The 15,599-nt window shown below is 38.3% G+C and overlaps 3 protein-coding genes across 5 annotated transcripts; 2 read left to right on the forward strand and 1 right to left on the reverse strand.

Annotated features, from left to right (window-relative positions):
• The first annotated feature begins 208 nt into the window (after nt 1–208).
• Nucleotides 209–3,610, forward strand: LOC147863549 (rac-like GTP-binding protein 5). The gene is made up of 7 exons (XM_087319819.1): nt 209–635; nt 1,361–1,448; nt 1,575–1,684; nt 1,771–1,834; nt 2,683–2,747; nt 2,855–2,920; nt 3,058–3,610. The coding sequence occupies exons 1-7, from the start codon at nt 537–539 to the stop codon at nt 3,157–3,159; spliced, it is 594 nt and encodes a 197-aa protein (XP_087175945.1). The 5' UTR covers nt 209–536; the 3' UTR covers nt 3,160–3,610.
• Nucleotides 3,611–6,178: 2,568 nt separating this feature from the next.
• On the reverse strand, nt 6,179–8,072 carry LOC147863550 (GDSL esterase/lipase At5g08460-like). Its single transcript, XM_087320397.1, has 5 exons — nt 7,830–8,072; nt 7,480–7,607; nt 7,116–7,358; nt 6,742–7,000; nt 6,179–6,579 (listed from the first exon to the last, which is right to left on the reverse strand). Exons 1-5 carry the CDS (start codon nt 7,978–7,980, stop codon nt 6,347–6,349), a joined length of 1,014 nt encoding a protein of 337 aa, XP_087176523.1. The 5' UTR covers nt 7,981–8,072; the 3' UTR covers nt 6,179–6,346.
• A 3,394-nt stretch (nt 8,073–11,466) lies between these two features.
• Nucleotides 11,467–15,289, forward strand: LOC147863551 (trihelix transcription factor GT-1-like). 3 transcript variants are annotated; one of them, XM_087320205.1, is made up of 5 exons: nt 11,467–11,616; nt 13,021–13,142; nt 13,829–13,963; nt 14,047–14,268; nt 14,898–15,289. In XM_087320205.1, exons 2-5 carry the CDS (start codon nt 13,109–13,111, stop codon nt 15,098–15,100), a joined length of 594 nt encoding a protein of 197 aa, XP_087176331.1. In that variant the 5' UTR covers nt 11,467–11,616; nt 13,021–13,108; the 3' UTR covers nt 15,101–15,289. The 3 variants fall into 3 exon arrangements, with proteins under 3 accessions (XP_087176331.1, XP_087176332.1, XP_087176333.1); XM_087320206.1 differs by having other exon boundaries at nt 13,829–13,957; XM_087320207.1 differs by lacking the exon at nt 13,021–13,142 and having other exon boundaries at nt 11,472–11,616.
• The last annotated feature ends 310 nt before the right edge of the window (nt 15,290–15,599 follow it).

Consider the following 15,599-nt stretch of genomic DNA (forward strand, 5'->3'; position numbering starts at 1 on the left):
TCTACCTCTATACAATTCTACCATTTTTGGTCCATGGCTAAACAAAAACGTTCTTGGATTAGTGTCAACTAGTTTCTACTACTATTATTACTACTATTATTTCTAGTAGCTGTGCTCTGCAGCTCCCCCTCCCCTTAGTGTGAATCCATCTCTCAAACTTCTTCCTTCTATGGGGGCTGCACACACACACACACACACACACACACACACACAGAGTCACTCACTCATCTCCTCCTGAAAATTACTCTGTTTTCCTTGCTTCTATTTGGGCACCTCTGTCTGATCTTCTTCGCCTCTGTTTAGACGCTCTTCGACATGGCAACTATGTAGAAAACGAAGCAAGAAGGCAGAACAAGAGGAAGAAGAAGAAATAAAAGTGTAGGAAAGAAAGACAGAAAGGAAGGAGAAACCCTGTTCCGGGGTTTAGGGCTTTGTCTTTCTTTCTTGCTTGCTTGCTTGTGTGTGTGTGTGTGTTTGTGTTGTTGCGTTTTTGTGTGCTATTTACGTTACTGCTCCCTTCTCCTTTTTCAGAAGCAATGAGTGCTTCTAGGTTCATCAAGTGTGTGACTGTGGGCGATGGAGCTGTGGGCAAGACGTGCATGCTCATCTCCTACACCAGCAATACCTTCCCAACAGTAACTTCTCTCTCTCTGCATTTCTTATTTTATTTTTGAAAGCAAATCAACCATGTGGTCACTCTGTTTTCCTTTATTTTTAGATTGTATTCCACATGTCTGTAGAGGCACTATACCTAACATAACATTAGGAAATAGAACCGCGCATGTAGTTGTGACTACTAGGTTTTGGAACCCTTGGCAGAGACTGCCAGCGATAAGCTGGTGTCAGGTGTGTATGAAGTCAAATGCATTGTTTTGGAAAGCTTATGTTTGTAAGGCCTGGCTAGTAGTGGCTCATAACGTACTAGTGAAATCTGTTATTATGCGTGAAATTGATCAAAATGAGATTTAAGATCAGCGCCATCATTATCATCTCCATGAACGAACATGCATGTCATCATCATCATCATCATAAACATGATTATCGTCAACATGAATGCCATCATCATCATCATCATCATAATCATCAACATAAACATGATTATTGTCAACATGAATGCCATCATCATCATCATCATCATAAACATGATTATCATCAACATGAATGCCATCATCATAAACATGAATATCTCCGACATGAATATCATCATAATCAACTTCCACATCACTATCATCAACACCAATACCACCACCGTGAACATGACCATGTGAACACCATCACCATAACTGCTGCAATTTGTCTTGAACAGAAATCAGTTTTTTTGTGTTTTGTTCACATCAGTTTCCTTTGCATGTGGTTTTAGGATTATGTGCCCACTGTTTTCGATAATTTCAGTGCAAATGTATCGGTTGATGGGAACACTGTCAACCTTGGGCTTTGGGACACAGCAGGTAATGCTTACAAGATAAGATAACCCATTCTGACCAATGAAGATTTATTTCAGCTTTATTTCATGCAGACATGAGACCATATTCCATAAATTTTGTTATTTTATCTGATTTTTCTTCTTTTTATAGGTCAAGAAGATTACAACAGGTTGCGGCCACTCAGTTACAGAGGGGCTGATGTTTTTCTTCTTGCCTTTTCTCTTACAAGTAAAGCTAGTTATGAAAATGTGATCAAGAAGGTGATACTTCTTAGTATGTATACCATCTGTACTCAAGAAAAGAATATAGAGTCAGCAGATGAATATCATGGATTTGTTTTGTGCAGTGGATTCCTGAGCTAAGGCATTATGCCCCTGGAGTTCCGATCATCCTTGTTGGAACTAAGCTAGGTGAGCCCTAAATCATTAGGAAATTTTTATTACTATATACATGTAGACTCCAGGTTTATCTGGAATGCTCAAATATTGGAATTTCTTTTGAAATTGTTTATTATCCATCATTTTTGAAATTAAACAATAATACTGCATTTTCAGGTCCTGAGTTATTATGCTGTCCTAGTTATGTTTCTGTTATTATTCTTGAGGCATTCTGTTTCTTGAAAATGAAAAGTATTGAATGAAGGAAGTGAAATAATGAAACTTGGTAACTAAATTTGTATCTAGTTTTGTATGCTCAAAAAATAAGAAAAAACCTCTTCTTGTCAATTTTTACTTAATACAGACCTTTCAAGCTTCTCATTAGATTTAGGGGAAAGTACCAACACTCTGCTAACTTTTTGAGAATTTACCAGAATGTCCCACATTTTCTAAACCATTCCTGAGTAACCCCTCTTTGCTTAATAGTTAACATAATGTATTTTGGTGTTTTTTTGCATGTTATTGATAGTAGATTTACACTTTCTTGTAACGCATGATAACTTCCAATTTCTTTTATTGTGGCTTAACGCAATGCATTTTCGTGTTTTTTTGCATGTTATTGATAGTAGGTTTACACTTCCTTGTAATGCATAATAACTTCCCATTTCTTGGATTGTGGCTTAACATAAATGTATTTTGGTGTTTTTTTGCATGTTATTGATAGTAGATTTACACTTCCTTGTAATGCATAATAACTTCCCATTTCTTGGATTGTGGCTTAACGTAAATGTATTTTGGTGTTTTTTTGCATGTTATTGATAGTATATTTACACTTCCTTGTAATGCATAATAACTTCCCATGTCTTGGATTGTGATTACAGATTTGCGAGAGGATAAACATTTCTTTAGGGATCATCCGGGTGCCATTCCAATTACTTCTATATTTGTAAGAGCATGTTTATATTATACATCGAATATATAAATAAATTCTTTAAAATTTCAAAAGGTAAAGGGACATTGATATCTAACCAGATTTTTCACAAACTCATTTAGGGCGAGGAGCTACGGAAGCAAATAGGGGCATCTGCCTATATTGAATGTAGTGCAAAGACACAGCAGGTCTATGTTTGTTTCTCTCAAACATTGATGTTCTTTTATGTGTTAATTTTTCAAGTGAAACATTGTGATGTGATTTGAGAACATAGTCTATTCTAACATACTATAAGACTTTTTTGGCACTTGTTCGTTTTTGGCAGAATGTCAAGGCCGTCTTTGATGCTGCCATTCGGGTTGTGTTGCAACCTCCAAAGCAAAAGAAGAAAAAGAAATCGCATCAAAAGAATTGTGTGGTGATGTGATGAAATGTGGGAAAATCAAAAAAATATTGGAGGAATCGATAGAGATTTTTTATCGTGGTCTTAAATTTTAAAGGGGATGGGTGGATGCTATTACATTCAATTTTGGACTTTCCTGTGGGATTTGAGTCCTTACTCATAATTTTCTGAGTGTTCCTTGATTCACTAGGGAATTGTTTTCACTTCATTAGGACCCATTTCCAATTGGAAAGGCTACATGTTTTGGGGGCGGTTTCGAGAAAGTGAGTCAAAGATAGAAAATTGGACTATCTTTGCTTCACTTATCCACAGACATTAGAAGGGATTAGTGTTAGACACAAGAGGCAATTGATAAAAACTTAAAATTATTATCCAGTGTGATGATCTATAACATGCTCATTGTCTAGTATTGACCGCCACTCAAATGTGTTTTGGTGTTTGAGATAAAAATACATGTATTAAGTTGGAGAAGGTTGTATTCATTTGTTCAATTCTTTTTTTTTTCCTTTTATGCCAGTAAAGAGTCATAGAAATTTGGGGATTCCAATGATATTATTTATTGTAGTGCTTTGCTTTAACAAAAAAGAAATGCTAGATGAGAAAACATGTACCCAGAAGTAATCAGAATCCTGGGAACTTAATTATCTTATCTATAGAAGCCTTAAGAGGTTCCAATCCAGAATACACTCCCATGGAAAATGTGTTTACTTATATGTAACAAGAAGAATTTTGTTTTACCAGTCCTTTTTTTATGATTGAAGAACGCAACTAATAAATTACTAACTTGTAGGTTACTCTTTGCTAAATCAAGGAAAATGTCATGTAAACCGTGAATAATAGAACGGTCTTGGGCCTTGATGCTTGAAAGGAAAAACCTTGGTTGATGAATATTTCAATGAGTTATAAGTCTTATTCATCAAGAGATATATATGTCTCATATGACCTTCATATCTTGAACACAATGTCTACTCATGCAGTTCAAAACTTAATTCTCTTTCCCATTTGATTCTACGTGTTCTCTGCTGTTGAGGTTTCCAATAAAGCATGTCTCTCAGTTGGCAATGATAGTTTCAGGTAACCTCATTCCAGATTGGCTATCATGTAGACCTTATGGCTAGGACCCAAAGTTATAACTTATCAGTCAGCTACATTATGATCATGCAATTGTAACAATTCGTCTTTGAAAGTTCCAATCAGTCCATTGAAACACTTTCACATCAGCAAATTGGGGATGCACACGGACTACACTAATTGGGAATACTCAATTGAGACACAAGAAGTAACAATGTGGAACATAATGAATCGCATCCAATTTCATATGAAACCGACAATGTGGTTGACCTTAGAAACCGGTAATAGAAAATTCTTTCCTGTTTTAGGCGGAAATCCTACCCAATTGATAACACCGAAACAAATCCCTTCACAAAGGCTACCGTTTCCTCCAGATCTTTATCTGAAGTTAGGTCAGCACCCTTGTTTTTAATGAACTAAGTTTAGTTTGCTGCACTTCAATAAGCTTGAGCAGACCAGATGAAGAGTCACGGGCTCCAAATCAGGTCACTTAAGCAATAACAAAAAGTCACTTATCAGACTACACATGCCCATTGCATTTTCTATCATTCATTGTTATTTATAATCAAGTCATAGTGATCACATGTTTAGGTCACCGATGTTCTCTAGGGTCTCGAACTAGAATGCTGCCTTTAAAAAAATATGACAATCAGGATCTAGATAGAGTTTTGGCCGAAGAACTATGGGGAGTCAGTAGTCAAAGTATACATGTTTGGCACACCCAGTATTCTTAATGGATTTGTATGTAGCATTTGAATTACATACGGATTTAGCATAGATTTGTTTATGCCACAGCAGCACACAAAGACCTTCAAGGAATGTGCCGAGAAAACTAAAATGCTTGACATAGTCTGCAGGACTGAAATAAAAAATATCTCACTGACCTTTTTTTCACCACTTGAATGACGTTAACACATTTTGCAGTTCAACAATCTCCTATAGACCGATCCACATGCATGTTCCAGTCCTATACAGTACACTCATTAGTGCACTGTTTTACTATTTGCATCATCATGATATCCCTGTCTACTAATTATATGTGACGTTTCGAACATACATTGTGATTTCTTTTTAGATCATAAGTGCCATATTTTGATGATACCCCATATAAGCCAGTGAAAATAACTCAGATGGTACGGTACCATTGGAAATAGAAGCTTTGCATGGTCCGTTCCTAGCCTGAAACAAATTTTAATCTTCCATATTCAATGCTTGTACCACGCATATAATCATTGGATTCCTGTGAAAACAATGCTGCTTGGAAGAGGAAGGAATAGGTGATGTGTGACACCTAACTTTTGGTTTCACTGGTCCTGAAGAGCAGATTAATTCATGTCATTATCTTAACACCAGTACATGTATGTGTCAACATAGCTCCACATGTGCGTATTCCCTACCATTTAATCAACCAAAAAAGGTATCATATATCGATTCCCCTTCTCTGAGGTATCAAACTATATTTAGAGAGAGCTTTACTTGCACCATTTTATCCCTGAATGTAACCTAGAGATGTAGTAGTACATGCTTTGAATAGGAAAGAAAAGTAACCAATGACCAGCTTCTGGGCAAAGAGTGCAATAAATATTAATCCGGCTGCTTCATTTATTTCACATGCCACCGCATTGTGTGTGTACTACACTCATTGATTGTATAGATTTAAACTTTTTGCGTGTTGTCTTTGCGTCATGATGAGCCTCGAGTCATAATCATAAGCATGAAGGAAAACCAAGGGCGACATGAGATTTGAAAGAAACATAAACACATACATATATCATAGTATTATCTCAAAATAGTGGCTGGCATTGGAAATAGCAGGAAGGTCCTGATCTTTTTAGATAGCATGGATACAAATTTGTCCACATCAATCTATAATCCACAAAACCCGTGAACCACCTTCACTCATATACATATATTATGCATGTAAGATCTACCAAGGTGAACAATAATAGCCTAGTTCTATTTCATGATGATATTGTGATAAAATTAGTGCTTATGTTGTCTGCCCTTTCATATCCATCTAAAAAGATCAGGATGATATTGTATGGAAACTGGGACGTTTCCATAGAAGGAAACAATTTGAACTCCTACTCTAGTTTTGCTTGATTCCAATTATGTTATGTCTCTCTTGTGAGCCAAGTTTTTAGCCTTGCGATTTCTGTAAGAGCTGCCTGAGGTTCATGGGGACAATCTCACCGCTGCCACCATGGAACACAGCCGAGGCAATGAGCCGGTTTGTAGCTTCAGTTGGGTGGAAAGCATCCCAGAACACATGGCGGTCCCTATCTGGACAAAGGGTGGAAATTCCTGGAAGACACGTGATCAATCCCCGGTACTTACCCACTCCGCAGCAACCCGATTTGGTCTCTGTGAAACCTGAAACAAGATTCATACAAATACATAACCAGAACCCGACATTAGCTACATCAATTCTAAGGTTAGGATCGCACATTCGAGGAAACTGTATTCAGATCATGTCAGGGCTAAATGTAGGTATATATATATATATATGACAGTTTCATCATAAGGAATAGTTACCGTAATTCGATGGGTGTTGCAGGATGTCCTCGAACTTCTCATACACTTTGCCATAGAGGAATGTCGCCCCTTTAAGCCGAGGATCGGCATTGAGCTCACCCACCAGTTGGACGACCTCTGCATTGAATCCCTGGATGAGCTCATTGATGTAACCCACGCAGCCTCCGTCCTTACTCTTCGTGGCCAGTTGGTTCGGAATGCAACCCAATGGACCCACACCAGATATCAAGAATCTCCTTGCTCCCAATCCATACAATGCCTATCAATGCATAACAATGGGGACACAAACAACACATATAGGTATGTTTCCAAGCAGATAACAAACAAATCTAAGAACCCAACAATAGGGGAATGAGACATTCCGATCTGATTACCATAAGTTGCTTGGCGAATTTCTGGGCTACAAAGAGCTTGTAGGCATCTGGGGTATACTGTTGGCTGTATCCGGTGGAATTGATGAGGTAGTTGTTCAGATAGTCGTTGCTCCCAAATACAATCGCAAACAGGGATTTGGATACATAATCAGTGAGCGGTGCACCCTGACCGACAAGCCCAGACAGCTCTTGCATTGTATCTTTGAAGTTCTCGATCTGGGTGTCGAATGAAAGCCGCGAAATCTGCAGGAAAAGAACGCACCATAGTCATGTGTTGTGAAGTCCTAGGCTTCAAATGAGGACTCGAGATTGAGATTGAGATTGAGAGAGAGAGAGAGAGAGAAACAGGAGGTGAGGAACATACGTAGTTCTTTCCAGATGAATCTAAGATACCACCGGCGCCAGAGGCGTAGTTGACACCTCGCAGGATTGCATTGCCATGCGACTGAGGATTGAGATATGCAGGTACAAATGGAAGCCCAAGCATTTCACCTTTCAAAATCCAAGAAGAAGAAGAAGAAGAAGAAGAAGAAGAAGAAACCATACCACAGATTCAGTTCTCGTTCACTAACAGAAAAACGGGATTGTTAAGACTGAGAAAACAGTCGCCACAAACCACATTGTCAACGGCATAGCTATGGATTCTTTGTTTCTGTCTACTGTTTTAGTACGCCATGAATGATGAATCATACTTAGCTGAAGCCTGAGACTTACCCACGAGATCGAGGACTGTCCGTCCATTGCAGAACCTTCCTGTTGGGCCCAGCGGGAAATCAATGCCGTAAGGGGCGAAGTTGGAGCGGGCGAGCGAAGGTATGAAGTTGTTGTTGCCGTCGTCGACGAGCGAGTCACCGAACACAAACATAGCAGGAACCAGGGGCTCACTACTACTCTCCTTCTCATCGTTTCCTCCTCCTCCTCCTCCTTCCTCTGTCTGGGATGGAGCAGACAGAGCCAGGGATGATGATGATGATGATGATGATGATGATGATGAACAGAAGCAGCAGCTCCACAGCAGGAGGAGCAATGGAAGGAGCCTGAGGATGGTGCTGGGAAGCACGTGCATGGACGGCGTCTCCATGGCTGGTTAGCTAGCTACAGCCAAATATGTATAGCAATGGAAGCAAGCTACTTCCTTCCTAGGTTTGCAAGAAGCTGGTTAAAAAACAGAGTATGTAATTACTTACTACTCGCTACAGGACTAGCGATGGAGCTTGCTATCTCTAGCCCTGCAAGAAGCAAGAAACAGAGCAGTACCAGACAGAGCTTGATGGAAGCAGCCAAGCCTGAGATGAGAGATTGAGAGTGCATGAAGATGGAGATGGAGATGGAATCATTGCACCCCTCCATGTAGGATTTCCTGTATTGTTAAATGGAGGGGGTGTGGTGGTGGCGGTGTTAGGGTTAGGGTTAGGTGAGATGGTGACAGCAGAAGCATTAACTGCCATCACTATCCATGTATACATACATATATATACATCACATCCATCATTAATTAAAGCCAATTACTTTGCATGATGTGTGTGTGTGTGTCTGTATATGTACATATTATGTATGTATGTATGTATGTATGTATGAATGTATGTATCTATGTATGTATGTGTGTGTATGTATGTGTCAGTCACATCACACATATATTTACCGACACAGATTTATTTATTTTTATCCATGCGAAGCTTTAATTATTTTTTACATTATGCATATATCTCGGTCTATCTATCTATGATTATGCATACATATATGGCTATGGCTATCCATGTATGTATATGTATATGTACATACATATATATTGCCATAGGTTTGGAGTCATGGTTTATGGGGTCCAATACCTCTTTTGAGTTATGGCCATCGGGTTTTGAAGTTTGTTTTGCTAGGAATCGGGATCCATGAGTGAACGATACGTTCGTCCGATCCTTTCCTTGTCATGGGCTCCAACCCCTCATAGATCGCAATCTGTCTCTCGCGGTCATTAACAAGACATCCATCTCTATCTATCAACCTCGGCACACACCCTCCTTGCTTCTTCATTCATACTTGTCATGTCCTTTGCTATCATCAATGCTCCTATAAATGCAGTCATCTTTCGCATTCAAGAAAACTAGGAAACATCGCATCACGCATCTCCCTCCCCGCGGAATCTTTCCACAAAAACACGACACATGAAATTGCCTTGCTTGTTGCCTTCTCAATAATCTAGGTGGGAAACAACTCTTGAATTTGCTTGCCCGCACCCAATATTTCCATCCTTTCAAATCATTTTGAGATTGAGATTTTGACCATATAAATACTCTATTCGTCCAATTTGAAGACAAAGGTTGTCATGATCAAAATAAGCATATTGCATCACCTATGGCATAAAGCTTCGTCCATCGGTGGAATAATTTTTGTTAGATGCAATCCCTCGTCCCTCTTCAGAAATAAGAGCTCCAATAAATAAAAGTTCCTAGGATTGATATGTATTCTCCTTGGACGGTTTATTTGAATCAATGATTACTATAAATTACTAGAAATTAGCAATCAAGTTAAGGATCTAACTTTTCTTTTACTTTGATGCATCTTTCAACATAGAGTGTGTAACCTTTTTTTACTTTGCTAGTAAACGTTGATGCAATAAAAGCAATGAGACAACAATAAGGTCGCACCATTATGACCTTAGAAAGGCTTGACCTAGCCGTGAGACAATTGTTTTCTTATCTATATTCATACACTGCAAACAAATAACGTACTCAAGGTAGTACATAAAAAATTGGAAAGTTTCTCTCTTATAAAGCTCGTACTTCCTTCATAGTTTAAAGACAATGCTCCTTTACGTTTTAGACTACAAATAACATGTTGTGACAAATAGCAACACCTTCTCCTAAGTAGGGTAATAAGATATGCGTCAAACGACACCCAAACATTTACCCAATATTATGTTGATTGTGAAGAGTTGATAATGTCCATAGAGGCAATTATTGGACCTGTGCCAAAACGCTTGAAAAGTGCTTAAGGTGTGTGGTAAAACCCAATGAGTCAAAGTACTTTTGAAAGTATCAAGGAAATTGAACCACAGATGTAGCTTATGGGTTAGTTGGTGCAAGGGTGCTACAAGGAAGGCACTTTAAGGCGATAAATGCAAAGTAGATTAATAAGGGTTTCTTCCTGTCAGCACCTCCTACAAAGTGACCAAAGCAATTCTTTTTGTAGCAAGACACTAGTATATATTGCTATAGACTAAATATTCCTTACAATGCAACAATTTATTCGAATACCTTTTTGACTTGTTTCCACCAATGGATGTTGCTAGAAAATAAAATCCTTATGAGTGTGTTATGTAGTGAGGTGACATGTTTGATGCATGCATGTTTAATAAAGACTATGCTCCATGGCACATTGATGGATTGTGTTAATACATTACTTGTTATTATTGAGTTACGTGGTGTACTCGATGAGGTAATATGAAGACATTGTTGAAGCATGTAAATGCATTCTATAAATGTTGTTTGTTATTTTAATAAGAGTATTATCTACATTGGAGGCTAGTTTCCCCAAGTGTCCATGGGCATCTTTTAATAAATTGTCAAACTGCATTATCCCATAAAGACTTTTTGAAACCAAGCTCCAAGAGTGCCGAAAGTAGGTCTACGGGGAATGTTAATCCAGGAAAGGGGCAATGACCTCAAATGGCACTATCCCTTTCCCCTACTACCTTCATTGCACAATGCAAGTTTTCCACTACCATCACGATTACTCTAGCGTGATATAGGCTATACACTACCACTATGTCTATCCTTAGCATGACATAGGTCATGCGTACCATGGATTTTGCAATATTAATTGCACAACATCTTTTTACTTTCACGACGAGACCAAGATATATGGAAAGGAATAGTTACCGGCACACGCCTTCGTTCTGTTGGCCGACCCAACCCAACGCATTTGTCACACCCTTTCATGTTCTTTTTCCATTGTTGGCTACAACCACGGGTTGCCTTAGCTATGGAAAGGAATATCATTCTTCTATTATGCCATCTTGCTGAGCTCTTTTCAAGGTTCCACTATTTTGAAAAACGTCGCCTTTGCATGTAGGGCATATCCGCGAGTATTAAAGAATGAATGCTTATGATAGATGGATGCTCTAGAAACCGAGGTTTGTAACGAGAATATGATGGTAGAAGAGGGTGGGGCATGATGAGGACATGTCCGGGACAAGGGAAGTATGGATCTGTCGGACGGACGAGACATATGCATCCACGTGCCCATCATTATGGTTCATTCATTCATCACGTTGGGTAACACTTAACTCTATACATACATACATGATATACATTATACATATATGTACATCAATATAATTAAGAGAAGCTCATGCGAAATAGAAGCCGATAATAGTGAACCCGGGTTCGAATCTCGTTTAGCGCCTGGACCTGGTCTGGTCTAACCATGGATGATCTCTGCCGAAGGAGAAGGCCATAGCTTCTTCGCAGACTGCAGCCCATGGACCAGCAACAAGCCCCTCCAGGTAAACTGCTCTTTCCGTCCCTTCTCCTCCATGGCCAAGCTTCCATATCAGCGCTCGCTGGCTTAACAATTGTTTCCCTCGATCTCCATCGTCCAACGATCGTGTATGATTTCGATGTACGCCCATTGTTGATCAAGCTCATTCTGTTAAACAGACAAAATACAGGGTTGAATGGTTTTTCTGGACGAGATTTTTTAGGCACGGCAAATGTAGTATTCCTCGTGATATAAATCTCTATACATCTTTTGGCTATGGTAGAGACAAATGTCACACTTTCATAAGACCACAGCTTTCTGAGTTGTAGCAGAGCTACGGTTGTGTGTCTTATTGAAATCTATAAGTTTATAGCCATGGTTTCAACAAATGTTGCACATTCATCCACAGTGTTTCTAACTACGATGGATGTAGTGTTGCTCGTGAAGTTAATCTGCATACATTTTTTTGGAGAGTAAAGGAAAATAATGTATAGCTAAATAGCTACATTTCTCTTCACATGGTCAGTAACAACTGAAAGAGACTGACTGTAAGTAGAAACAAGAATTTTGAAATATGGTAGAGATAGTATTGCACGTGGTTTATATGTTTAATGGCTATGTTGCTTGCGTTTTATCTATTCATAAGACTATGGATGTGCATTTAACATAGTTTTAACCTTAGAAGTGACTTGCAGAATGAGAATTCTGAGGTATGGCAGAAACTATATCGCGTATGACATAAATCTTTAAATAACCACACTTTTGGAAAATTCTCAATATCCGATGTTACAGCATATAACATCTTGTTCTAATCCCATATATTTACAAGAGAATTGCAGAGAGAACGAAGACCCAGAGGAACTGAAGAAATAGGTTGAGACATGGGCTGGAGAAGGGATAAGGGCCATGATTCGTTCCAGAATAGAACCTGATGATTTGTTTAACACATACAAATAAAATAAGAATCTTTGAAGAAAATTTATTTCAAGATGGGGCGAAAGGGGTTTTCAAAGTGGAGAAACCTTCTCAAGGAAAACCAAACCATTTGACAGGATAGAATCAGTAAATATCTTCTTACAAAGACCCAGAGGAGACTCTACCACAAAGACCCAAGGTAGCTACATTCTCTGTGTATGGGAGAATGGCCTTCAATAAAAATCCCATGGCCTTTACTTCTGTTTGAATATGAGTGAACTTGTTGCAGAAAATGTTATTTTTCCTCAGCTGAAAAAACAAAAATGCCTATAATATTTGGCTTTTGTTAGGGAAAACTACCAAAAATATGCTTATATGTTACCGAATCTAAAAGAGTATGTTGATTTATTTTTCAAATTTATGGACGCATGCATTGTTCTCATTCTAATGAATCTTAATGATTGTCTAGCCTATTGAATCTTAACATTTGGTATATTGTTAACCCTAAACCTAGTGAGTGGATACTTACCATCCCCATGAACCTCGGCTCTCGGAGAGCCCTACACTTCCTCGAACTTGCTGTTAGATGTTGAGGTAGCATCATGGCATCATCGCCCAAGTATGAAGATATGCAAGGTATGCAATGAAAACCTAGTGAAGGATGGTGAGCACATATCTGCATGCATTGTTTTCACGTAGAGAGTTTTCATTACAAAGTAGTAACTTCCTTTCTTAGGAAGATTTACATACAAAATGATATTTTTATACAGTTCCCTTGTGGGTGATAAAAAATCTATTCTGATCTAATTTAATCTTATCATGTAATATAAGTCTTAAAATTCCATCGATACCATACATGTATTGTATGATATGACTTAATAACCTTGTCTTTTCTATGCTCAATCTAGACTGTTTCTGCTACCCCACTTACAAAGCTTCTCACTCTCTTGGAGGCTGATCATAATCTTTTACTGGGTCATTTAAATGCATTGTATCTCACTGCTTGGTTCCTTTGTCATTCTATTAAAGATGGTTGGGCCCTTGATTTTGGGTAGTCAATATGACAATATGCATCACTTCGTTTTGAATCCCAGTCAATTTATGATGAAAATTTGGGCCGTATGCTAGAGCGACCTCATCTTTATTTCTAATATTGGCTGATAAGTATTACATTTCATCTTTTTCTTTGCCAAATGTAGTTATAATCCCATAAAGATTTGTTTTTTAATTTGTAAGGTAGAGTCACAAACTTTATCTGGATGCATGGGAACTTATTTATGTAGCATTCTGAAATTGATGTTCTGAGACTTCTGATATGACAGCAACATCAAGGGAAGCTTCACTCAACCTTGAACATAGATTGGATCGAGAAGGGAACTCACTAGAATTACCATCAGGTGATACAGTTGTTGAAAATGGTTTGCACCACTGGGGCTGGAGAGATCCTACTGGTAATGGTAGTACAATATATGGCATATTTTAATCATTAATGACACAGCAATTAAAATAAATGCATTTAAAATCAATGTTTCTTACGTAGGTGGAGACAGGACATATGGGGGGAAGGTAATAATTGTTAAATGGGGAAATGCGACAAAGAAGGTAGGGATTGATGGTACTGGAGAAGCTATTAAAGAAGCAATTAAGTCATGTTTTGGTCTCCGTTCAAAGCGTGCATTCTGGCTAGAGGATGGTGATGGAGTGATAAGAAGTTTTGACCGTGAAATGCCTATAGGGATCTACACCCTTCACCTAGATGAAGGTAAGCAATTATCCTGAGTCACTGGTTTATTCATGCTACTTGGATGTTTCAATTCCTATCGAGGAAGACATAGATTTGAATATCTTGATTCCTAATTAAATATTATTGACTGTTCTAGAAGTTTGCAAGATAGTCTGCCTCGTTGCAACTTTAGTTTGCTGAATTGATTGTGCAAATTTTGCACCCAAGTAGACAGTCGGGTTTCAATCTTGCATCTTTTCTAGTCTAAAAGGAAGCACAGAAGGAGTAGTCATATATTTTGATAGACTTTTTCTGAAGCAAATCACCTCAAGTCTTGGATCCAGAAGCATGACAGACTGTAGTGCGAGTTTTTAGTCCCAATGATGGGATAGAATTATTGTTTGAATCTGTCTGAAGTGAGCAACTATTTATGTCTCTATTCTTAGTGCATTTACATACATGTATAGATAATTTTCTGCGCTCAGTAGTTTTTCCAGGATAAATGTGTCAAAATGATGATCCCAGTTTTGCAAATTGGTAGATTTTTCCTTGTATCTGTAAATCAACAGACATACACGTATAAACATACATACATACATATACATGATATAGATAGGTTTGTTTTATGTAATGACACACATATGTTAATTAATACTAGGTTTATATAGGTGTGACAATCAAGATATGCTCACGTGAGGATGATAGTGGGCAGCTTCTACAGACCACTGAAGAGAAGACATTCTATACAGAAGATGGATTTCATGAGTTTTTGAGACGTAGGCAATGGTCTGGTCTGCGGGAGATTGGTAGCTTTAGGGATGTTGACACATTTGATGAACTTCAACCATTAGGCGTGTACCAAAGAATCTAACTAAACTGCTCAACTCAGAAAAATGCACCATTCAAGCAAATATGTACAATGAGTTCTGCCTTTTTGTTAATGTTACATATTATGACAAAACTTGCTCTTTATCAGTGATGAGGATCTGGCCAATCAAAATATGTGAGTGTCAACAAGTCCTAAATGGCATTGAATTGTGGACCAACATGATTTTGTTTCCTCACAATTATCCTGTGGTTCGGTTTTTCTGTTTGCCAGGTTGGCAGTTAAAATTTCTTGAATTCGAAAGTAGTTGTGAACTCTTGTGAATGACTAGAAGGTGGCCAGCAAATATAAAGCTGGGAGTTACAAAAGGTTAGGCTTGTGATAGTGATAATCATGGCAATCAGAAAGAAGTCTTGAGCACTTGAAATAGATCATTTTGTTTGAGCAGAAAATATAGACAGTTTTAAGTTTAGGTAGCAATTCCTCCTTGGCTGGATATGCGTGTGCATGTGAGGATTGCTTCCATCTGGGGCACTTCAATTCT

Source organism: Azolla caroliniana, unplaced genomic scaffold, assembly GCF_043228905.1.
Source record: "Azolla caroliniana isolate FFs.n. ecotype wild unplaced genomic scaffold, voAzoCaro1.0.p SCAF_5, whole genome shotgun sequence".
Lineage (NCBI taxonomy): Eukaryota > Viridiplantae > Streptophyta > Polypodiopsida > Salviniales > Salviniaceae > Azolla > Azolla caroliniana.

Bases quoted from the DNA above. Each gene is read 5' to 3' on its own strand.
- LOC147863550 (XM_087320397.1), bottom strand. From the start codon at position 7,980: ATGTTTGTGTTCGGTGACTCGCTCGTCGACGACGGCAACAACAACTTC. The intron at 7,608-7,829 runs GTAAGTCTCAGG...GGATTTTGAAAG, and splicing joins GACAGTCCTCGATCTCGTGG to GTGAAATGCTTGGGCTTCCA. The intron at 7,001-7,115 runs GTAATCAGATCG...ATGCATTGATAG, and splicing joins AATTCGCCAAGCAACTTATG to GCATTGTATGGATTGGGAGC.
- LOC147863551 (XM_087320205.1), top strand. From the start codon at position 13,109: ATGGCATCATCGCCCAAGTATGAAGATATGCAAG. The intron at 13,143-13,828 runs GTATGCAATGAA...CTGATATGACAG, and splicing joins CAAGTATGAAGATATGCAAG to CAACATCAAGGGAAGCTTCA. The intron at 14,269-14,897 runs GTAAGCAATTAT...AGGTTTATATAG, and splicing joins CACCCTTCACCTAGATGAAG to GTGTGACAATCAAGATATGC.
- LOC147863549 (XM_087319819.1), top strand. From the start codon at position 537: ATGAGTGCTTCTAGGTTCATCAAGTGTGTGACTGTGGGCGATGGAGCT. The intron at 636-1,360 runs GTAACTTCTCTC...ATGTGGTTTTAG, and splicing joins CCAGCAATACCTTCCCAACA to GATTATGTGCCCACTGTTTT. The intron at 1,835-2,682 runs GTGAGCCCTAAA...TTGTGATTACAG, and splicing joins CCTTGTTGGAACTAAGCTAG to ATTTGCGAGAGGATAAACAT.